At 39.3% G+C, this 24,941-nt stretch overlaps 2 protein-coding genes across 4 annotated transcripts; one reads left to right on the forward strand and one right to left on the reverse strand.

Moving 5' to 3' along the window:
• Window positions 1-443: 443 nt before the first annotated feature.
• LOC110058487 (serine/threonine-protein kinase Sgk3-like) lies at window positions 444-4,785 on the reverse strand. The gene is made up of 6 exons (XM_089289697.1): window positions 4,731-4,785; window positions 3,806-3,950; window positions 3,275-3,355; window positions 2,696-2,803; window positions 2,201-2,355; window positions 444-1,477 (listed from the first exon to the last, which is right to left on the reverse strand). Exons 2-6 carry the CDS (start codon window positions 3,923-3,925, stop codon window positions 1,291-1,293), a joined length of 651 nt encoding a protein of 216 aa, XP_089145823.1. The 5' UTR covers window positions 3,926-3,950; window positions 4,731-4,785; the 3' UTR covers window positions 444-1,290.
• A 7,280-nt stretch (window positions 4,786-12,065) lies between these two features.
• On the forward strand, window positions 12,066-21,845 carry LOC110058229 (uncharacterized). 3 transcript variants are annotated; one of them, XM_089290276.1, is made up of 2 exons: window positions 12,066-12,186; window positions 20,150-21,845. In XM_089290276.1, the coding sequence occupies exon 2, from the start codon at window positions 20,191-20,193 to the stop codon at window positions 21,490-21,492; it is 1,302 nt and encodes a 433-aa protein (XP_089146402.1). In that variant the 5' UTR covers window positions 12,066-12,186; window positions 20,150-20,190; the 3' UTR covers window positions 21,493-21,845. The 3 variants fall into 3 exon arrangements, with proteins under 3 accessions (XP_089146402.1, XP_089146403.1, XP_089146404.1); XM_089290277.1 differs by lacking the exon at window positions 12,066-12,186 and adding an exon at window positions 13,980-14,254; XM_089290278.1 differs by lacking the exon at window positions 12,066-12,186 and adding an exon at window positions 18,674-18,966.
• The last annotated feature ends 3,096 nt before the right edge of the window (window positions 21,846-24,941 follow it).

The following is a 24,941-nucleotide window of genomic DNA, read 5'->3' on the forward strand; positions in this document are numbered from 1 at the left end:
GACATTGTCGCTATGAGCGTTGCACATGAATGGTACAACAGCATAAAGGCATTTGCTATGAATCAGCCCTTCATTGAGAGTTTTTCATCTCCCAGTATTTGCAGTATTTGAATTTTTTGTTTTCCCAGTGTTAAACAGGGAACAGAATACTGAAAATAAAGAAAACCAACACAGGTATAAGTAGTATACGTAGACGGTATGTGGAGTAACCAATCAGACCGCAGTATTTTTGAATGGACCAAGCAGAAAGCCGGATGTCGTTCACGTCACCATAATAGGCATTTTTGACACAGCCACACATCCCTTGACGTCACGACCTGAGAAGGGTTTGACGTCATCAAAAAAGCCCTACGTCACAATGGAGGACCTGGGAAGGGTTATTGAGGCACATTCTGGGGTAAGCAGGAAAAAGCAAGAGACAGAGAGGTATTTTTCAATGAAACTCAATTTAATTTTATGATACTAGAAATTTACAAAGGGGTCATGTGTCAATCCATGATGGAAGACGCCCCGAAAACCTTTTAAAATACAAAATATTTTTATACCCCTACTGGCCCTGTCCCACCAGAAGGTGATCCGTCCGAAGACGCGCCGGCCAGTAGGGGAAAACTACGTATATATTTACAAATTTTTCAAAAACTTTTTAACTTCAAAATAACAAATATTTTTTTACCCCTACTGGCCCTGTCCCACCCAAAGGTGATCCGCCCGAAGACGCGCCGGCCAGCAGGGGAAAACTACGTACATATTTACAAATTTAATAAATTGTCGACATCATCTCGATTGATTTTGGTGTATTCGTAAGGATAGGACTCGAACGAATCGGGATCCGCGACACGCTTGCCAAATACGATGGAGAAAAGGGAAGAAATATTGAACAGCAGACTATGGTTAAACGAAGCATAGTGTTTGTGGTGTTGGGTTCTCTCAAATCTGTTATAGAAAACCTTGGACTCGTGATTCCTCGAAATAATTGCGGACAAACGAGCGGTTAAAGAAAAGAAATCTGTACAGGCCCGCAAATGATCTACTACTGACAATAATTAAATGCACTTTGCTTCATGAGGCACTGAACTCGATCTTAGATGCAATTTTTCTGACTAAATACCGGTACATGGGTACATCAGAACAGTTCGTATCCAGCAGTTTACAATTTTCTTCATTATTTACTCCATTCTCTAAGACCGAGATCATCAAACCCTTGGCTTTCATCTGAATAGATTTTCAGTGTTCTTCTGATTGATGAGTTTCGTTTTCTCATCACTTTTTTGTTCAATGATTTCAACTTTTCTATGGAGTTAAAGTATTGTCCGTCGCTGAAGGAGAACGAGAGACACCGTCTTCATCCTTAATGACATCAGCGGAAACACACGAAGCAGAGTAAGAAGCGGAAGCACAGGGAGTCTTATTGGAACTCTCAGAGGAACTCTCACAGGCAGGAGAGGACTTCCCTTGTTTCTCCATTTTTGCCTCACACCTGCGAAGATAGATCACGACTTTTAAGTCAATTGAAATTGATTGTTGGTTCTGATCTTCGGAGCGTTGTGATTGGACCAACAACCAAAATTGCTTTAGTCATTCTATGGAACAGCATCGCCTAACATAGTCTAAAATAGTGTCACCTATACTGCTTGTAATATGTGGGACAGAATCCTTCAAAATTAACGTTAGCGAATGCTGCGGTTAAAGGGCATTGTCATGAACATGTCAAAACCTCAATGCTGATGGACACATGATTATAAATGCCTAGTTTTGTTAAAAAACTGGAAAATAAGTTTATTGAAGCTATAAAAGTAGTGTTATAATGGGTAACTGATGCACAAGGTTGTGATATCAAATTGAAAAAATTAAACGGAATGTTCTGACAGGCTCATAAGCCGGCTGATATTCAGTTTACATCTTGATCAATTTTTTCCTGTTAATAGTACTGTTTTGTCCGTATTTTTTTTTCAAAAAAGAAAAAACCAACAACTTAACGAGACCAAACCATCAACAGGAAGGAAGTTGTCCTTCAGCAAAGGAACAAAGATATAGCACTTGTCTACAAAACACCCGTTTTTGACGTCAAAGAAAGCTAAAATGACACTTTTGCAAGTGTGACAGAATGACTGGCTATGTCCTATCTCGTTTAGAATGATATCATACACATTACCTATCTTACAGAATGTATGTAAGTTCGTTTGTTTTAAAGAATCCTTACTCGAGCAAAATTCTTTTTCTTGGATTCCAGGGCGGCTCGATGTTTCGTTGTTCAAGTTGGTCCCAGTTTAAGGACTGGAAGAACTCGTGTTTTCTAATCCACGGGTTTGATCCACCTTTGTAACCAATCCTTCTCAAGGGGTTCTTTTCCAAGAGCTAAAGAAAGAAAACCAAGGGTAAGACAATGTAATTCTAAGAGACATATGTATTGGCCAACGAGGTGTATTTGATGAGTGCGAATGTCTACAATATCTAGAATTGTGGCAGCTGAAAAAAGGCGTCAGTATTTGAAGTTATATTTTCTACAACGTAATGAAACCCTCGGTTGTTCAAACACAAACATAAACATATAGTTTAAAAGTGACTTTCAACTGATGGAATAAAAAGAAGTTGTCTTTATATGAGGAGGGAGAAATGCATGTCGGAACAGCTGTCATAAACTCAGCTCTCGCTGAATATATGTAATCATTAGTTTTGGAAAAGAATGTCTACCTACCTGTGTTAGCAAATTCCAAGCAATCTCAGACAATTTAGGTCTATATTCCACCTCGTCCATAACTATCGAGTTATAGAGGTCTCGGATGACTTTGTTATGAAACGGCTTCTGTTCATGAAAAAAGAAACAAAAACATCTAAGCGGGTATGGAGTTAAAGGCCTTGATTCATGGTTGCTGACGTCACATAGTGTCCTATTCCCAGTCCTCCGTGACCAAAGTGGTGTGAAAAATGATGGCGTTTATTCATGACTCCAAGGAATATCGCAAAGAATCATATTTTTTCCTTGGTATTCAGTTAAAATAAAAAAGACAAACAAACATAAAAAAATGCATTGATTTTGCATCTAAAACACATTACTGCTCAGTGCAATTGTTTTCGACTCAGTTGCTTAAGTTAAACGCGTCTACACAAGTGAGTCCAGGCCTCCTTCGTTCCTCAGGGATCGGAATTTACCAATTATCCTAGCAGCATCGAAGTTCTTCCATCGAGTTTCTGAAAACTAGTACTATTACAAGAGTATCGACAGCTGAAACTTAAGTCACTTTTAACTTGGATAATCACAAGTTCTGTCACAAACCATGGATGTGAGCATATAGTAAAGCATCACTCCAAGCGACCACCAGTCACAACAGGAATCATATGGCTGGTGTTCAATTACCTGAAAAAAAAGTCATAATGAGAATCAAGACGTCATCACGGTTGTATCATTGTTTTTAATGTATAGCGAAGTGAAAAGAGCTTGTAGAGCGACACTTGACAGGATCAGACAGGATCTCACATAATAACACAGAAATATTATAACGAAAAGCATACCGCTGTTTGTTCATCTCGTCGCCAATTGGACTGAAAGTAGACTCTCATTTTTCTCAGGGAACGAACACACAAACTCGCGCGAAATCCCCTCGCATGAGACGAGTCTCCTCATGCAATCTAATTTTTCGAGTGGGATCGCGTGCTCGAGTGCTCGTGTGCTCGCGTGCTCGCGCACTGGCGTATATACTCGACCATGTGGGACAATTCATATTTTAGCTCCTATCATCCCATAGCCTGAGTCAGACGCTATAATTTCTGATAATTTTTCATTTTCAAGGCTTGAGATTAGACATACCTCAGGCGCGATAAATGAAGGTGTCCCGGTTTCCCAATCTTCTTCGATTTTCTCGCCCAGCCACATGTCATCCATTGCTAGACCAAAGTCGGCGATTTTGAGGTGTCCCTCCTCATCCATAAGGACGTTCTGAAGCTTTAAGTCTCTGTCGTAATAATATGGAATATAGAAACAGTTACAAAACTTTTAAGTGGCTTCCATACAAAGTAGTTGTAGTTCCCCAATATTAGTGCATGTGCACAGCATGAGAGGATTGGGTACAAGTCATTTAAATCTATAGCAAGTCACCGAATCATCGTTGACAATTTAAGCTGAAAAGTAGCGAAATGACTGACTTGTAAAAAAAATTGCCAAAGCTCATCAGTAAAGATGGCCTATTTACTCAGTCCATACAAAGTCTCCTCAACATCGATATATAGTAGGCTTTGGTAAATTGGAAATCTTTTAGAGACTTTGTATAAATTGAGTGGTATTAGTTTTGACATTTTACCCTGTTGAAGACTGCATTTCAGGCAGTCGAAAGCTTGTAATCTTTAACCGCTTTAGCCAGAGATCATTTTTAAATTTTTACCAGGTATTAGTTTTGTTAGAAATGTTAGTGCGGTTTCAACTGAGTGCCGTAAAACCAAAACCAAAGTAATCGCTCTAGCCAATCACAAAGGACATAGACAATACAGTGAACCAATCAAAACTCGAAGTAATTACATGACACGAAGCGCGGGAAAACGAGTGCGAAACAAGTAACGATTGGTTTTGGCTTTAAAATTGGCGTGAATTTTTTTAAGTGCAAATTGCGACACTCAAATGAAAAGCGCCCAAGTAGCCGTACTGTACTCTAACGAGTGTAGGTAACCGTATTATAAGTATTCAAGTGTGGGGTAATTAATAGCAAAAGTGCTGTAAAATGAAGCGACTTCGATTTTACCTATGGACCACTCCTTGCAAGTGTAGATATTCTAATCCACAGATAATTTCAGCGATGTAGAATCTAAACCCATAAAGAATGAAAACATCACAGTAATGAGACTATTTGGTATTATTAGATCAGAGGCCACTGTAAATTACGGTTTCACTTTGAAAATATCGAGCATCAAATGTTTGTTACCTTCCAAGACACTTCATCTTAACTTTTTCTATCGTAAAACTAATTGTTTAAATACAGTTATTTCTCCTCGTATTTTATGCCAAAAAGGCTAAATATTCAAAATGCAGCTGTTCTACCTTTTTGCACACATTGGGAACCTATGATGATTGATAGCCTTTATCTCTACACCTATTAATTGCGGACCTGTGAACTCTAGATATGCAATTATATATTAACGACTCGATGACTGCATGGGGCCGCGAACGGCTTACATTTTCGATTTCATCCTACCTCGCATGCAATTCGCTGAACAGTTTTTTGTGCAAATTGAAAACCTTCTGCAGGTCACCTGCGAGCATAAACTCCAATACCAAATAACGGCAACCCTGAAATGAGAATAGATTACAGGGAAATTTATCAGATAGGATACGGCCAATTATTGTTACAGTATTATGAAATGCAAGGTCGCCTTTAGCACGCCAGGGGTATTGCTAGAGAACAATAACCTCGGATACTCTCCACTTCTGGGTGTGGCACGTGACGTGCTTAGACCAATCGCACACGGGAAAGAAACATGTGGTGAATAATAAACAGATTTTAAGACAGCAACAGAAAGCAATCGCTGCAAGATCGTCTGATGATCATCAGGCTTTCAAACAAAGCTAAATTCTTTTTTTCCGTGAGTTACGCAGGATAACTCTTACTGTAATTACAGCCAAAGCAATACTCCCTCTTCCGGGAGAATTGGACCAGTGGGAAGTCTCAGACCTACCTCAAGGTGGGGGGGGGGGGGGGGAGTGGCCGGAGGAGGGGAGAAGGGTGGGAGCGGTACAGCATAAAAAGTTAAACGTCTGTTCATATAACTTATATACACTTGTCAAGTTTTAAGCCATCAATTGTTGCCCTGTGTTTTCAGTAGTCGTTACACTTTTTCTGTTCTTGAAACGCCGGGAAACTTAGGAAAACTTAGCTAATTGGTCAAGTGGTATTCGATTTTCACATACCTCATAAAAGAACTCTCCACAAAGTGCGGACAGAAAAAGATTCCAAGTGGAATTACCGAGCTCCAAGATTTTTCTCTCGATCTCGTAACTGCCTGGATCAAATCTTTTTAATTCCTTGACGGCATAATCCATTTTGGTGTCATTCCGTCGATACAGACTAACCTAAATAACAGGAGTAAAATGAATGCGTTACTGTATTACCATGGTCCACCTTGGAGGTGCTTTATATAACTTCAACCCACACATACAATACTAATTCTCTGAAATGTCTAATTTTCACATAATGCTCGCTCGAAAGTAGACGAAAATCTGTTCGATAATCACAATATATATATATATATATATATATATATATATATATATATATATATATATATATATATATGTTTCAGAATAGTTAGCTCTATTTGTTTCTGTCAGAAGTGAAACTTCTACAAGCAAACGCAACAAATTTCTAATTTTGTGGATTGGGGATTGGAAATTCCTGATGAACTGTAATCTATACATTTCCCCACCTTTCCAAAAGCTCCTTCTCCAAGGACTTTAACCTCGGTGCAGTTGGATAAATTGTTGAGCCGCTGAGCATGCACTTCCTTTCGACGAACTTTATTTTCCTCACAGTACTCATGTTGTTCTGTGTTCTTTCGTTTCCTTGTCCTTGTCTGAACAAAAAAAAAAGGCACAAGAGAAAAGCATAACTAACAACTTCAAGACCTTAAAATCTCTGCGCTTAATTTTCACTGTTATTTTCGTGTTAGCGGTATCTGAAGCATTAGCGCGAGATATCTATCTGGCGGCTGACCATGAAGTCAAATGAAGAAAAATGTCCGCGTGCCTCACAGCCGACTTCGTTGACCATTAGTCTCCTCTCTGGTTGGCCAGAAAAATGCGGGAAGCCACTGAAAGCCGCGTTTTCCCGCTGTTTTCTTCTATTACCTCCAGTTCAAATGAAAACTTTTTTTATTTAAAAGATACTCATTGGCAAGAAGGCAGGCTTTTATTTATTGGGGCGTTTAAAGAAAAGTCGCAGGATGTGGCCATATTTGACCTCCCTTTTGACATGACATGACATGACATGACATAGGATAAAAGTTGTACAAAGTCGTGGTGTCTTTGAACGCCTTTGACATAAGAGATCAAAGGTATGGAAAACCGTGGTGTCTTTGAACGCCTTTAACGCGCATCAAAGCTGGAGTCAAAGTTATTGACATGTTTGACCTCGCTTTTGACAGGGATCAAATGTATGGAAAATCCATAAGATCTTTGATTCCTCCTTTGACGTGCGTCAAAGGTGGAGTCAAAGTTAATATCACATTTGCCCTCTTCTTTGTCAAAGTATGTATGTATGTATGTAAAGATCAAATGTATCGGCAAAGCCATGATATATTTGACACACATTTGACGCGCATCAAAGTTTGGATCAAAGCTATGACCATATTTGACCTCGACTTTGATGAAGATCAAATATACAGTAAATCCAATTTTTCGTGCCGTGCCAAGCCCTGTCTGTGTCTATAGGAAAGATTTGTTCTGAAAATGCTAACTAACTGATGTAATTTATATGGACTGGTTTGGGGTCCACATTCTATTATTCCCTGATGCCCGGGTCCCTAATGGAAATACTCTATGCTTTCATCGGTAAACCGTTCCATACGCCGGGCGAGGGCCGAGTTTTGAGAACTTTATTCTGTAAATGATGCACATGATTTTCATTCTTACCTAATATATTCTCGTTCTTTTGTACAACTCGCATAAGACAGTTGTACAAAGGGTCCAGAACAGAAAAGCGGAACAGCACAACAAACTTAAGTGATGCTATCTCCTCCCTTATGAGATGATTCGATCGATTGTTGTCCTACCTGCCAATTCTGTTGTCGATCGTTTGTACAACTCTCATGAGAGAGCAGTTCACAGGATCGAGAACAGAAGTGTGGAAAACTTCGACAAAGTTACGCAAAGTTCTCTCCTCCCTTACAAGATGATTCGATCGATTTGTGTTTATGTCAGTAGTTGTCAAAAATCTAACCTAATATCCTGTGATTACAGAAATACACTAAAACCCTTTTACCACCTCTCATTGTTTAATATGTGAATTTGCTTGTTGTGTTACTAAGTTACTTTCTCACATGACAACTCTCAATTCCTATTAAGGTAATCAAGATATACAACTGTCAGGTTCTTCAAACTTACAGGACTTTGGTTGAGGGAAAAGCAGGTCAGTGCGCTGTCGACTGGGAGATGTGAAAGACTAGCATTGACCTACGTGGATTAGCAACGTACACCGCTGGTCATGTCACGTTGATAAGCTCTGGCTCACTTGTGAACCGCTGTGGTTTACTAACACCTTTCTCTTACTCAATCTCTTACCTTCTTGTCAACTGATATCTCCTCTTCCTTCACTGTATTGTCGCTGAAAACCGAAGGAAAAAGTCCATTTATTGAGTTGGTGTATTATGATTGGGTTTATCTTAGAAGAAAAACAGTTTTCTTTTTGCGAGAAGACTGGTCAAATTCGCCAGATATGTTGCTACTACTCCCGGGCGAGGAGGGGAAGGGGGAGGGGGTGGGGGGCGCTGCTGCAGGCATGCATGGCAGCTTTTGGCCTGGCTTTTTCTAAATACGTGGATAAACGCCTCGCGTGAAAATTAAAATACCGTACTTTTCAAAGCATACTTCGTATCTGGTAAACGCAAAACGCAGGCAATACCAGCGCTCTCTGCTCTAGTTTCTTTTCCATCGCGCCGTTTACACTCGCACCCAGTCTCAGGCGGCTCCAGGATGACGTTCGCTAACTTATTCAACCGATGGGATTCTGGGATGTTTCACGAAACAAAATTCTTTGATTGCGTAAATACTATGAACTTTCCTGCGTTTCGAATTTATTCTAAAAACGGCGTCAAAATTTGATAGGACGTGTCGGAGTCAGCGTTGCGTGCTATCTAACCTGTCTGGTAACTAAGCCTTGTTGATATTCATTTACTTATGCTTCCGAGTAAATGCGAATAAATGTTCCGCGCCATCTCGCCACGCGCGACCCTTTTGTTTACACTGTCGCCATGGACACGGTCCACAGATGGGACGAACCGATAAAACGCGTTTTCTTTCTGCTCGTAACGGCTGGTCTCAGTATATTTTGAAAACGCCGTTTTAAATATTGCTAAAACATCTCAAAAGTTGCTTTTTCTCGCGATCATATTAACGAAAAACGAAAGTCGTAGAACATTTTACAATACGCTGCTGCCAATAGAGAAAGCAGTTCACAGAGTTCAAATAATTTTTTTTCTCTTATTCGACATTAGCCTTACCTTTCATCACAACGATTCTTAGTAAAACGTCCAACGACATTGCTAACAGCCATGAACGCTAACCAACAGGTTACAAAAACCATTTTACAGTGTTGACAGCCGAAACTCCAGCCACAACCGAAAACCTGAATTTGTTCTGAAGACTGAAGTGTGTGTGTCATAATAAAAGTTGCGCTCTGCGCGCGCGATAGAATGTGGTGTTACTAGTTTGGTTCTGGAGACCATTTTATAGAAGAGGACAGAAGAGAGGGAAAACCATAGCGAGAGAGGCTGAGGACTCAAAGATCTCGCTGTCCATTTGGCATGAAAGTCTTGCACGTTTTCCCCGTCAACCTTTATGAACCCGCATTGTAAATGTTCAGTCAGTGAGATTGGTAAAGGCCCGCAAATGATCCTGGGATTACAAATGATCCCCACAAATTCCTGGCCAAATTGGACCGCAAATGATACCAGGATAGAAAATGATAGATTCCCGCATATGATACCGAAAAAAGGTAGGCCTTGAATGCCTCGTACTCCATGAAAAGTCTACGGATTTATATACTTTTTAAAATTATCCTAAGTGAAGGAAAGTTAAGAGTCTCACGCATAAAAGCAATAATAAAAAACGGTTAACATAGTGCGAACAAAATTAACATGTGACTATAAATTTTTCGTTCAGAAAAAGCACCGCAAAAACACACATAAAATATATGTTATTTACCGGCTGGGAGGTCCATATAGTGAAAAACTGTGACCGAGATCTTGAAAATGCTCCCCTCGGCCTGCGGTACGGACCGACGCTAAGCCGGAAAATGACATATTTATTTTTTTCCTGCGGTAAATTGGCTTACAAGTCGGTTTGTTTACACAACTTTGTTACTGAACTGGCTTACGTTCCGTCCACAAACCATTGTAAAAAATCTAACGAGCGAAGGAGCGAGTAACTCAGATACTAGACAAAGAAAGATGTACTAAAGAACAGACTCATTTCGAACTACTTTATGTTGGTTGCATCTAGTTGACCAGTTAAGTTCTCCAAAATTGTTTTTCCGTTGTGAAATGTGGTGAAAAGATTGAAGTTGTACTAGAAAACAATTGCTATCAGTCGATGCGAGTCGCTCGAAATCAAACTTTTCTACGGTAAATTAAGTAGCAGAAAGCGAGGAGATCCGTTGAGTGTGTTCCACAGAAATTCTCTTAAATACAATATTGATCAGAGAGGCAAACTCGACTGCAGTGACTTTTTTTTGGCTTAAAATTATGCGGCGAGAGAAACACAGGATGACGCGCGATTACAGCGCCGAGCTACAAATAACCAAACAAACTCTCTCAGCTTCAAAATACATTATACTCAATTGAATTTACTTACTGTGACTTTCCTTGCCATTTAAAAGTGGACAGAGATAAACCTGCGTTGATTAATCGTCGATGGAAGTGTAAAAAGAGCAAAGGTTGACCATTACCGCTAGTACATGACAAACTGTGCTCTCTGAAAAACGCGCCATTTTGCGGGCCAAACGGGAAATGCGCGGGCTGAAAATGCATTTGCCGCCCTGATTCTGATTGGCTGCACAGATGTCAAACAACTTCGCTCGGCCAATGAGATCCTGAGAATACCATTTCAATGCTAGAGTTTTGGGCGAATTTTTGTGGATGAGTTTGCACTTGCTCACTTTGTGAGTTCTGCAGATATTTGTCGAAATGTTTCGCAGAAATTTACAGACCCCAGGTACACCAGTATGGCGGCTGGAAAATAGCATAGTGTAAACATCTGGAACTTACTTTGGCTATCTAAGCGACTGATTATCAGTACTGAACAAACAAGCATTTACATAAGCACTTTTCCTAATGCTCTAACTTCTAAAGAAGCTCAAAATCATTATATTAGTATATTTTTTTCAACAAAATCGATCGTAGCCTTGTGTCACGCATCCCCATAACCCTGAAATTCAAAATACTCTGGTTTCCAAACGTAGCACGCTATTGAGCTGTAAAATTGTAAACAGATGTAAATATATTCCCTCTTATGCCTGATGAAGATAAAAACTTTGGTGGGTCTTAGTTTTGGATTTAAGAAAGTGATGACGTCACGTAAAACGATCTATAGATTCAATGTGCCTGTGTATGATTTCTGCAAAGCTGCATGTATTTTGACCCGCCAGCCTTCGACAACAAGTAACTAAAGCCTGCGTCATCAGTATAGACTGTTTTGTAGCTCGTCAACGGCAAATGGCCCTGAGTTGTGGTAAGGAAACAAAACTTACGTGTAGCTCGGCAAATGGCCATGATGACTCTCAGATCAGGTGGTCAGAAAACAAATTTTCCTTTGGTTAAATCAGAATCACATTATTTGTGATCTTTCCCTCTTTCGATCCAAACCTGCTGAACATGTATCCCCTCTCCAGGGTACTTTATCTGCTGTTTCTACTCACAGCCCAGTATCTGTTAACTGGGAAATTCTCTTTCTAAGGATCTCTTATGAAAGGAAATTCAACCACTGCAGCTCCTCAGATTCCCGTGCATATTTTCTTTACTCCTTTCCCTTCTATCCCTTCCTGACCAAGGGTCCAGAGTGAGTTGTCATTTTCTCAACTCAGTTCCTCAGCATCGCAAAAAAGAAAATAAAAATAAATGAAATCCAACGCCTGTGCATGCAACGAACCGTCCTGTCAACTCAATTACTGGCAGCTGTTTCTCACGCTAACAGTGCTAACCGGCCTAAAAACAAAGCCATTGTTGTTATTGTTGATCATGCACTCCCGCAGTGATTTTACCAGGTCCTCTCTGATTGTAGCCAATCACATTGAGTTGTTTGAAAGCGAAACATTCTATAGTCTCGGCTGACATGTATAATATGCGAGTTGGCATAAAATGGACAATTCACGCGGGCTTTCAAAATGCCTGAGTCAAATTTACGTACCTAAAGCTTGTCAGAAGGTTTGCAAGGCCGTAAGAAAACTCAGTGACCCTCTCTGGATTAGGGTAAACGACTCTGATTATCACAGGGTAAGAGCTAACTTTGATCATTATGCTTTGCTGCTGATTAACCCAACGTAATACTATTGTGCGACGAAACAGTTGAAAAAGTCCTATATTATTTTGTATTTCTTACCTTAACCAAGTCTCGGTGCGTGTTTGCTAATTACAGTGTTGGCACTTAGCAACCATGCAGTTCAAGAGCGCGCAACGAAACTGCTTAAATTCAGTAAACTCTAGCTCGGGTTGAATTTCGCAAAGAGACGACCGTGAACAAATTATTTCTCTGCACGCGGAAATATAACGAGAAACAGATGAACCTCTTCGATAGTGCGGAGATGTTAACTGGATAAACTAACACGGCTTTTTAAGTTCAACCGCTTGTTTAAGAGAAATCTTCAAGCGTTCATCTTTCCATGGATCGGATCTTCTTCTCGCGAAGTAGTTTGACAGGTTTGAGGAGTAAAAAAGACGGCAGTGTTGGCGTTTAAATTTCCATTTTGTTAGGTGTGATATTTTCTCACGTAACCCATTGATATTTGTCCTGCTTTCACTCTTGGTTAAATAAAACATTTTTTTCACATATGGTTTCTACTAACGATTTTGATTTTTCTGAAAGTATAAAACAGTTCGGGTCTTCCTAAGAAATGTTTCCCGCTTCTTTGATACGCACTCAGTTTAGTTTCCACTGGCTCTCTCATCTATGTATATCGCTGCGCCGACGGAATTGCAAAACACTGAGAAGTTTCACTTCTCAGTGAAAATTAAACGCAGCCGGAGGAATTTAAAAGCGCAACAATCACCGGTTATTTTGGATTTGAGTTTGAGGAAAACTCGGTCACGCAAATCACATGATAATCGTGTCTACATCGTTTTCGAAAGTACCGTTGTAAAATGTTTTTCGTCCGCGCTAAATGGCAAAGCCGGCGTTTCAAAATCCTCCGTCTTGAAGAGCGTTTTCGAAAAGCCCCGTTTTCGTGACGGATTAGTGTGGACGGTAGGCCTAACCGTAGAAATAAAGCTGCGTTTTTGTGACGGATTAGTGTGGACGGTAGGCCTAACCGTAGAAATAAAGCTGCGTTTTCAAATTTCTCCTGCGTAATACGGACGCTCCCTTGCCTTATTACAAAGTCTGCTCGCCGTCATAAAGACCAATCAAAAGGGAGCTTCTTTTGATTGAATTTTCAAGTCTCTGAACATGCAATGACAGCTACCTCGTCCCCAGTCGCCATCGGGCAAAAAATAAAATTAGGCTGTTAAGGAGGAAGCAATAACAACATAGAAGACGAAACAAGGTCTCTATTTTTAACCGCCAAGTTTGTCCACAGAAATTGTTCAACAACATGACAGGGCGATTCAAAGTTTTCTTATGTGCATGTTCCCTCTCTAATACCTTCATCGTATCTTTCGCCTTTCAATTTTGCCAAGTTGTTTTATTGGGCCTATTCAACAGACCCATCCAAACCGCGTACTTTCAAATTATATTTAAGGAAATAATTTGATTACTTCACTGCAAACTAACCAACTAGAAGTAGAGCCCAAGTACAATCTAGCTCCCGAATAATTCGTACCATGTAAACTAGAAACACATTTTCGGCACCTGAATGATGGCATATTAGCGAACCCTCATCACAAACAAATTGGGAAATTAGCACCCAATAAGCCCCTCTTGAACAAACTCAATCTGTTATCTTCGACACGTTGTCAGTGAAACAATGCGTGTAATATCCTTGAAAACAAACACGTTCTTGGTGCTTTAATTAAAACAAGAAACCACTCAGTCACCGGACTTAAACGCCTTCGTCTACTGACAACAAACAGTCTAAAATGATCCGTAAAGTGCCACGTTCAATTAGAGAAAGAATGGAGAAGTTTGTTCGGGCAGACGGCATCTTTTGTTAGCGTCGAGAAGAAAGATGAACTAGCAAATTGGAATAAAGGATGCCCCACGCGGTTTAAACAGACACCAGATAGTTGAGATCTTTGAAAAGTGCTTAGGTTCAGCTAAAAGCCACTTCAGACTCTCAAAACAGTTATGATATCGCAATAAAGCGAACGTCCGCAGGATATCGCGCCAAACAAGTGGAAAAACAACAAGGTGAGAGTGTAAACAGTGGCTAAACTTGAGATAATCGTGGCCGCATTTTAAGTCTACCGCAATTTGTTAAGTTATTGAAGAAGTTATAAGTTCAGTTTAATACTCGGCAGTCTACTCTCGCTTGAGATACCATTCAATACAACCAGCATATGCTTTTCACGAGCAGCTCGCTGTGTCCTCGCAGCATAATATTCTAGCGTGTTTACCTAGAACAATTAGTAACTAAGCAGTTTGACTCGATTCCAGAGGCGGAAATTCATATTGGAATATTGGAAATCTATCTCTTTATCACATTCCAGTTATTGCAGTATCGAATTACTTTATCAAGTTTTTATATTAAAGTTTTTGATGCTTTGTAAGGTGTTCTGTGACTAACAAGTTCTTGTCAGGCTTTTTTAAAAACTTGACAAGAAGACTTGACAAGAGAGGCTGACAGTTTGCAATTTGTTTTGTGAGCGGTGCAAGCACAGAAGCATACTTCTGTCAATTTATCCACAAATTCTATACATACCGAGCACACTCCCCGAAGCTGAGAAAAAAGTGAGAGGTCAGAAATGACGTTCGCTTCTCGTCTGAATGCTTTAAACCTGTACATAACTCTCAATGAAACCCCACATATTATTATAATGGGTGCGCTTGCAATATTTTACCAGTCGTGATGAACTCCTTTGATTATGTTTTTTGTAGGCTAAGCCTTGGAAACAATCATCGTATAATTTTGATAATAAACCCTAGCTTGTACTTGCTAAACAGGCTTTCTGCTGGGTTTACTTTGGGAGGTTTTTCTTTTATCGGTTTTCTTTTATTTGAAAATGGTCAAATTTGAGCCAACAACACCCAACATGTCGCAACACATCGCAACACGGTTGCGATGTGTTGCGACATGTTGCGACATGTGTTGCGATGTGTTGCCAAACGCACGCAACATGTTGCGCCCAAAAATGTTGCGATATGTTGCGTTGACATGTTGCGATCGTTTGGCCGGGGCTTTATATGGCAAACAAGAACAATTTAATTCTTTTAATGTAACTGGTTTGTACTAACTGACATTGTGCTTGTGAACGGCGATGAGCTGAACTTAATTCTGCCAAAGTTTGCTCGGCCTCTTTACTTTTTTGCTCATCAGGCTTTTTGGTTCTTCGACAAATAAATGTTGTTGGAAGAAACTAGTCAATATTTTTGTAACTTTTTCACCGCAAAACATTACCGGTTTAGATGCCGGTCTAGATGGAAAAATCTAGACCGCTTTCAATACCGATTTCAGCCAATCAAATTCGTAAATTCGGTAGTTCCCAAGTCCTTGTGAAACATAGCCATATAATAAATTAGAATATTGTTTTTTCCGGCCGAGGCTGAATATTCTTACTTTTCTGCTTATGTTACCTTGAGAATATTCTTAGATTAAAAAATAGCTTTTTACTTAGATTGAAAAACAGCGTAGCAGTATTTAAAGCAGTATTGTTTTACAATTTAGTTTTTCGCCTTGTATTCACACAATCGACGGTATGATTACTTCACAACTTTGTATCTACGCTGAGCCCTCGGTGATCGTCATTGGTCAGTGAGGTTGCTAAGAAACGGCGTGCGCCCCATTACACGAGAACACTGAGCGGAGACTCCCTAAAGTAGAAAATCAAATGAAATGGCTGTTCCCCGTGGGAAATCATCGGTTTAGAAAGAAGAATACCTTGAGAACTATCGCTAATTTAATTCATTCATTCAGTCCTTCTCAGAACTTGATCTTAGAAGATTTCTTCAAATAAAGATCTAAAAGGTGACGTTTGCTAGCGACACGATTTTCGTTTCATTTACGATAATCTGCTCAAAATCATAGCACATATAAACGCGCCAATCATATCGTCGCTTGAGCCCGCCCCTCGCCAACTAACAGAGACTCATGAATTTGAAAGCTTTTCCGAAAGATGAAAGGGATAGAAAATTGTGAGCACTTGGGTAAAGATCTTTCAGTCAGTCGAATTTGTATGTATTTAATTTTAAAATCAGATGAGTTGGGCGCTTAAGGCTTGATACCTGTTACAAATCACTTGCACAAAATGATCTGCAAACGATTTAGAAAATCTCAGAAATCTGACCAATAGACTGTACATTTATTAAACGAAACACAGTACCCTTCTCTAACATACTGAAAATACTGATTCAAAACATACAAGAACTTTTATAGCACTCGATTTAGTATAAATGCCAGGTTGCCCTTTAAAGGTTTGGCACTCTCTTGCATTTTATCCAGACTTTGGAGTTATTCTTTCGCCAAAGATCTCAGACGTGACTAGACGGTTTCGTCGCAACGCGCTGTTCGTTCCATTACCGATAAACCCTTAAAAATCGTACCAAACAGAAATGCCAATCATGTTTCCACGTGACTCCGCCCTACGTCAATTAACGGAGGCTCGTAAATTGGAAAGGTTTGCCAACGTTAATATGTAAGCGTGGAGAGAATAAATTTGTCAGCAACAGAACATGGAACATCTCCACTCAAATTATGTACACATTGCTTAAAATCTGTAATTCGCAGAGATTCTTTTCTTTGGAAAATTCATTTGGAAATTACATCATGCGATCCACGGGATGTGAGGTACTTTCATAAGAATTGTTACTGCGAATATTTTGCATTTTATACCACAAAATAAATGTACTTGAACTTGTAAACCACAATACAGGCAAAATAAATAGTCGAAGAACATTCTAAACTTTAAAATCTACTCTTGTTCCTGGGTGTAACAAGCTCCTCTAGTTTTGAAATTAAAATGACCCTTCGAGAATTTGGCATCTAACATCGGTCCAGCACATGTGTACCTGTACGTGTTGATTTTTTATTTCTTATAGGGTTTTCTCATTAGTCTCATGCGGTAGAATTGTTTATTTAGTAAAATGAGGGTTATGTTTGTTTGGCTTTCTGAAGACAATCTGAATTATTATTGTTATAAGTACTGTAAACAAAGGTGTTCGTGCAGAACACGACAAACGTGCAAGAATAATTTTCGATCATCTGCTCAAAGCCGGACGGAGAGGAAAAAGTTCGACTAAACTCAACTGGATACCGGATAGGTAAGCTTTACATGTTTTGTTATTTCTGAGAAAGAAATCTTAAAACGCTCTTAGAATCGTTTACCTAAAATTCTCACGGGATAATGTTCAACATTCAATCACTTCAAGTTGATTGATTCTTTGGTATAATAAACAAAATTTATTTTCCTTGCAAACGACGCTGTATTGCATGTAAGTTTATATTCAGTCGTAAAAAGCGTTTTTTTTAAAAAAAAATGTTTCTATTTCCTTAGGCGACTTCATAGATACAAAGGTTTTTTATTTTTCTTGGTGATTGGCAAGCTCGATTTCTGTGGAAAATTCAAAGCAAACTGGCCTCGCTCGATACTTACATTGCTACGGATCGAGTAAATCGGCCAAGATTCGAACTAACTTGAAGTCATTTGTCCAGCCTTAGCGATGTATGAAAACCCTTGAAATCCGGGGTCAGAGGTTTGGGGAAATTTGGCGTTTGCAGAACCTTCTATATTTCGATGTCCGCGTTGGCAATCACAGCCAGCGCTACAGGTAGATTATATTAGTCGTGAAACTGAGTTCTTGGGTTTTCGTTGGGTTTGACTAGTTCTTTGAAAGGTTCGACACAGCTAAATATAATGATAAGGATCTTTTGTTTTCTTGACGAAAAGTATCTAGCAATAAACTTTGCTTGTGCATGGTAAAGGTTTCAGCATCTGATTTTGGTCATTACTGCTTATAGTCAATTGTTATTAGTTTGGAAATAACCAAACTTAGAATGTGATTTTTGGTCATGTTGGTTATTTAGAGTAGGTGACATCCTCATGCTACGAAAAAACTATTGTTTTATAATCGGTTTCCTCTTTCTTTTCTCAAATATAGTTAGTTTGATTCATTCTGATCTAAACAAATGCGAGGCGAAGAATTTAATTTAACAACTGCAAATTGAATTTTTTTTGTTAAAAATCCATTGTAATGTTCAAAACTGTCAAGCTAAATACAACCCGTTGTTTTCCAACTCTTTTCCAATTTAGATTGAAATGAAAACGATTGGGGTTGTCAAAATTTGCATCTGTAAAAAACAATATGAACGCGTCAAATTCTAGAGAGAATCAATATCACTTCGAGAGCAAAATAAGCAAGCTTTTGTAATGTCAAATCAGAACGCTTGCTTTTACAACACAGCTTAAATGAATTATTAGCACAATAAAGAGGTATTGACCGATATCGACACCTCAGAATATCGCTGAGGAGCGCAAATTGACAGAAATTCCAAATGATGTCCTCGAAACAATAGTGATTAGCTGGCTTACCAGTTTTCCAACAGGTTGTGTCAACGTTATCCTTTTCCAAAACGTGCCAAAATAAGAAATTTAAATTTTTAATATCTATTTAAACGAGCTGGTTTGGATTAACAGCAAAGGATTGTTTCGCGAGTTAAGATGGATACTTGACGCTTTTAAGCCATAAGAAAAACAAGTTTATATTCTCTGCCACTGTGATTCTCCACGTGAAATGATACGTACGTACGTCGATTCAAACGAAGGGAAGACCAACGCAGTCATTGGCCGGTCACAGTCCCTGCATGTCATTATTTCCCAACAAAAGTTGAAACTCTTCTGTTTGAAAAGACATTCACTACTTCATCTTGCTTAGGAAAGAGCTGACGAGGGACCTGTTCAAAGGAGGCAGTAAGTTGTGTAAAATTCTGTAAAAATGCTTAGAATTTTGCCATTTGTACATGTCAGTGTTATTACAGATGATATGACGCTTTTTAGAAGCTGGCGTTTCGGAGAGATATAAGACTTTCATACAAGCGGGGAATATATTGAACGCGAAAAGCCTTACAAACGCGAATTATATGCGTTTAGCTTCTAAAGATATGGAGATAATCATTTTTTAGTGATTTCATTTACAAGGCACACGTCAGATGTCATGCAAACAATTTCAGTCATACTTAACGCTAACAGCAACGATACGCGGTTTTCTTGAACTTAACACAGTTCGCCGAGTGACCGAGAAAATCCATAGGCAACTTTGATATAATTCGTATACTAGGTTGCTTGAAGACGTTGAATCTTCATTCTAGGGTACAAGTTACAATTAGTAAACAGAATTTATCTGAATTGACGTCTCCGTTCTCCCAGTCTGGGGGACATCTCCATCGCCAATTTAAAGTAGGTTAAGTGATATAATCTAAACACGAGCACCAGGATGCATACCTATTTTTATTGACCAACCGTGAGGTCCAGATGTAACACTGAAATATATATTGTTCTTGTTCTTTTTTTGTTCATGCGCGGAGCGTGCACGTACAGTCGAACTGAAAAACACTGGAATAGTTAGACAAATTAATTAAACATGATTCGATTCCCCTGGACTCTGCATGGAGCAAAAGAGAAAAAAAGATTACAACGATTCTTCCCGCCAGGACCACAATAGGGAAAGAAATAAATAGTTTAATTACAGCTGCTTTGGCAACTTCCAGCTGATCTCTTGTCATTTCTTATCACAAAATTGTAATGTGAAAACATTTCTAGTAGAGGCCTTGTAAAGAGACGGAAATCAGCACATAATGTACCAATTAAAGAGATCAAAGGATGGCAAATTAGAAGTTGTGTATTATTTCTTCCTCATTTGTTCTCCTTGGGGAGCAACGCGTTTCCAGGCAACGAAAAGGGAGGCAGAGGAGAGAGAGCCTGGGAAAGATGTTGCTTTTCAACTTGGATTTTGTTTTAAAACCGGAAGTTAAGAAACATTAGTTAATAGAGGCAGTCTGAGTCACGTGTTGCTTGTCATGTACAAAAGCACTAAGACTAATGTGGTCGGTAAATATCCTTAAGTAAATAATTTCTTGTTTTGTCCATTTTTTAGACTGTTTTCTCAGAACTTGACGGGAGAGCAGTGAATTGAACATGCCTCATCTTAAAGTGAATGTGAATGGAAAGAGGTACACTTTATCTGGCCTGACTGGGAGAACTTGCAGCAAACAGATCCTATGCGCATTGGCCAAAGTTGACGCTGAATTGCAAGCCACTCAAGCGTTCAGAAGCGAACTGCAAAAGGATACGGCATCAGGCTCTGGTCTTGAAGAACAATGCAGCAGACCAAGGAAAGCTCGAGAGTTGAAGAAAAAACTGAGGAGAGAGGAGAAATGCTCCACTCATAAGGAGGCAGAGGTGAAAGGAAAAAATGGAAAGAAAAGTACGGGCCGTAAAACGCGTTCGACAAATTTAAAAAAGAGCGTGGAATTGGACAGTAAAGGAATTCAAACCTCTTGTGGAATGCTTGAAGCATTAGAAACAGTTGCCGAGAGTCAACAAAGTTGTTTACCATCGCAACATGAGGAAAAGGACTTGAAAGGCGATGTCGTTGAGAAATGTTTACCGACCTCAGAGAATTTAGAGAGAAGTACTTGTGGACACGAAGCCAAACAAGCAGATAACAAGGGAGCTAGCGTTGAAGATCAGGCTAAAGATACTGACCACGATACAGGAATTAGCGAGTTACATTCAGACAGTTCTTTTGAGCTCAACCAAATGTTACACAAGACGGAAAAGAACGACGTTGGCGAGAGCTCGCAAGAGAAAAATATAAACCGCGTATCACCTGTTACAATAAAATGCGCGTCTACGAACACAGATCCCATGGAGCCAGTTGACACCACGGACCCGCGCATGCCAGAAAGTGAGACATCGAATTCCCTAGACGATGGTTTCATCGTCGCTCAGCTGATTGGCAGCGAAACTGACGTTGAAACAGACGACGAATGTACGTGCGTTTATGTTGATTCAGGGTCGGAGGAACTTCGAGAGGAAATCGAAAAGGTTCGTGGTGACTTAAACTTAACAGAGGCGAAATTGATTGAGCAAAATAAAACAATCGAGACTTTGAATTCTTTAATTGGCGCAGAAGAGATTAGCCCGACGGAATTTCCCATAACTGCTGACGTCACTACTGACGCCACTGCCGACGTAAACAAACGAATCGACGAACTCAAACAATCGATAAAATTAAGTAATCAGTTGTACGATTATCAAAAGCTGGAGACGCAAGCTAATGCACTGGAACTAGACAGGGTTGAATCCCAAATAAGGAGAAAGAGATGGCACGTAGAGTCCCTTTTGAAAGAACTGCACAGCGCGCGGAAAAACTCTCCCAAGGGGGTTGGACAGGGGAGGAGTGTTGACTACTCGAGGGAGGGTACTCTAGTTTAAGACATTGACAGCATTTTGATATCAGTATTCAATTTTGTTACAGTTACATTTATAGTCACCCCCAAGTTTCGTTTTCAAGTTAGGTGTCTTTGAGCGAAAATATCACTGGCATTTAATAATCTTTATTCACTGTTCAAGTTTATTCCACCATTTGGTGACATCTGTCGGTCCCTAGCAGAAAAAGAAGCAAACTCTTCTAAAAAAGATCATAAAATAGAATACACAAGAACACTAGTGTATATTGAGATCATGATATATAGTTACAATGCGACCAGAATTAAGTACTCATTGTGCATTACATGAACTAAACTTTCTAGTGCTGTACGACCCATAAATAAACATTTTACAAGTTACTTGTCTCTGTACAGGTCAGTACACGAACTAAGCCCTACGTACGCGCGAGTCCGCATACCGAATAAAAACAAAAAACCATGGATATATGTTCATTTAGCGTCATATTACCGAAGTTGTTTCTCAGCGACGGAGGCGAAACATATAGTAGCGTGAAGTTATGAGAAGCTGCACCGGATGTAGGATGTTACGGCAGGATACAAGCCGAAATTCCATGTGCTTTCCATCTTTCCTTCATCCAGGTTCGTTATAATACTGAGATCAATTCACGGCTAATCTCTGTTATTACAGATTCATGCACCTCAAAACTTTAGTTCTCTTTCAGTGAATCAGTTGTACACCTGCATAGTTATGTCAAAAATATTTATATATATTTTCATTGCTTACTTTCTGAACAAATGCATACGCTGCAATTTTTCGTATAACACGGCCAGTAGAGGTTTAACCTTACTAAAATGTGTCAGCTACCCTTGTGAAGACGCAATTGCTTTATGGTGAGCGCGCTGATCTCCGGATCGTGTGGTCCGGGTTCGAGCCCTGGCTGGAGACATTGTGTTGTGTTCTTGGGCAAGACACTTAACTCCCACAGTGCTTTTCTCCACTCAGTTGTATAAATGGGTACCGGTTAATTTAATGCTGGGGGTAACCCTGCAGTGGACTAGCATCCCATCCAGGGGGATGTAGAAATACTCCTTGTCGCTTCATGCTACTTTACCGTTACGTCACTCATAAAATCCTAATCCAGTAGGCGTGGGTGCATGCGCACAACTTTGGAGAAGAAGAAAGCGATCCCACTGTTGCAACGTTACGGGAAACTTGCGCGCAACGGTGTTTGTGGCCGGAGTAGCACGCAGTGGAATTTACACATTGTGCGCAATACTATATTGCGTGCCTGCATCTTAAAGATTTTCCTAAAAATGGCATCTTGAAAACATTCACTGTGTTTCATTAAGTCTCTATGGAAACATGGTATAAAATATATCTCTAGCTTTTATTTCTCAACAGAAACAGAAACATAAGTTTACCCCCAAAACGTCAGCGTTTCCAAAGTATGGGAACACAAGTAAAGGTTTGGAAAACTCTTAACACCGAAAGAAAGTTTATCCTAAGATTAGTGTCTCCACAGCGCCCTTTTAAACATCCACTTAACTTGCCGAACTCTATGAAAAGATAGAACCGTTATCTATTGATTTATTGACCGCTGAAACAAATGCTTGGCAAATTTGAATAACAAAAACAAAATTAACATCTTAAAATTCCCATATAACCTTATGACTTTGGCATATCTTTGCTTCGCGGGTACGAAATTGGCACGAAGAAATACAAGATCCGGAACAATTATCAGTTGCAAGCAGGAGGTAAGTAGGTTTTTCTGCTTGTCTTTCCTCGTAATTCAGGCAAACTGACATATCTTTTAAACAGCATTGCAGCAGTATGGATGTCTGTTCAATCGAACCACATAAGCAGATAAGACGGTATCAAGCACCGATTTGAAATCACTGCAAATCAGTTATAATGTACACCTTGTTAGTTTACGTTGTAGCGTGAAAAACACGTCTTTGTGCTTTTTTATTAGTACAAATTTGATAATCATCTTGAGTGAAAGCGTTTTCTGTTAAGAACGTTAAAACGTAAGTTCTCAGCTTCCAGTCTAAAGCCTTTTAAAAAATAAAATGTAAAAGCGCGAGATAAAACATAATTCTCGCGCTTTTACATTTTAGTTTTTAAAGGCTACAGACTGGAAGCCGAAAGCTAATGTTCTAAAATTCGTACCAGAAAACGCTTCTACTCTACATGATTTGTAATCCTGGTTACTTCTCCATTTTTAACAAATTCTATAACTAAATCTTCGTGACGAGATTCACTTTGTAATGTCAGGCGAGTTTACTAACTATAAACATTCGTTTGTCACAAATACCATCAGAGAGTTTTCCGGCGAAACAAAGAACTGCACATAAAATTGTAGCTAATATTCTATGTAGTATTGATTTCAAGGAGACTTAGTTTTGCGATCGTTTGATTTCAAGACTGATTTCAAGTTTTTATTTAAATTTGATACCCAAACACCCAGAAATTAATTTATAAAACAAGCGAACATTATATGAGAATAACCAAAATCTTCATGCAACTAGCTAGTGGATTTTGACTGTCCTGATGCACTATTAATTCTCAAAACTAAAAGGATACAAATGAATAGGAATAATGAGGAGAATTTATGTTTTGATAGCAACACTGTTGATAAGGATGGTTTGATCATCCTTTATTTTTTCACTCAGAAAAAAATATAGTACTAAAAAAATGAAGTAACCAGATGGGATGTTGTGAAAAAGGTGCCTATTTTTTTTTTAATACCCGCCTTCGCGCTTTAATCGGCAGTAAATCCTTTTTTCACATAAACAAAGACATTTTTTCAAAGATCGTTCGTTTCCCAGATATTGAGATGGTAGAGCATTGAGAACCTTCTTTTGTTAGAAATGATTTGTTCTCCCACAAAATATTTATTTAAAAAACCAATTTTATTTAGCAAGTGGTAAACACACAGGAATCAAAGCCTCGTGTTGTATTAAGCCGATTTAAACAAATCAAAATTCTAGATCTAACAGAGGTAGAGGGGTATAAAACAAAAGAAACCTCAAACCTCGCTGTAAGATTTCTTTTGTTTTAGCCATGTTAGAATGTTAATATGTCGAAACAGGGATATTTTTTGTATTTTTTTCACGTCATGGAACAAATACCAGGTTTTGGGAATGTACCAAAATTGAAACTGTGACAAGTTAATTTGCTTTCGTATGGTTAGCGTGGACGTAAAATCCCGGGGGGGGGGGGTCCCATGTAAAATAGACAGGGGTGCTCGTCGGAAATTTTGAAAAGACCCCCTAAGAGGAACCAAGCTCCTGTTTTGTGGGCGTAGCTTGAAATGTTTTTCACCTCTAAAAGCTACCAATTCTAAAACAACACATTATCTCTTGTCATATTGTTTCGCTTCAATACACTAATGGGTAACGCAAAAGCTCCCGCTGGGGACCTTTTGAGGATCAACACCCTAAGAGGTACCGCCTTTTAAAACCGCCGTTTTAATCCCTAAAGTGTACGATGAG

Source organism: Orbicella faveolata, unplaced genomic scaffold, assembly GCF_042242905.1.
Source record: "Orbicella faveolata isolate gen_17 unplaced genomic scaffold, um_ofav_v1 contig_2, whole genome shotgun sequence".
Classification (NCBI taxonomy): domain Eukaryota; kingdom Metazoa; phylum Cnidaria; class Anthozoa; order Scleractinia; family Merulinidae; genus Orbicella; species Orbicella faveolata.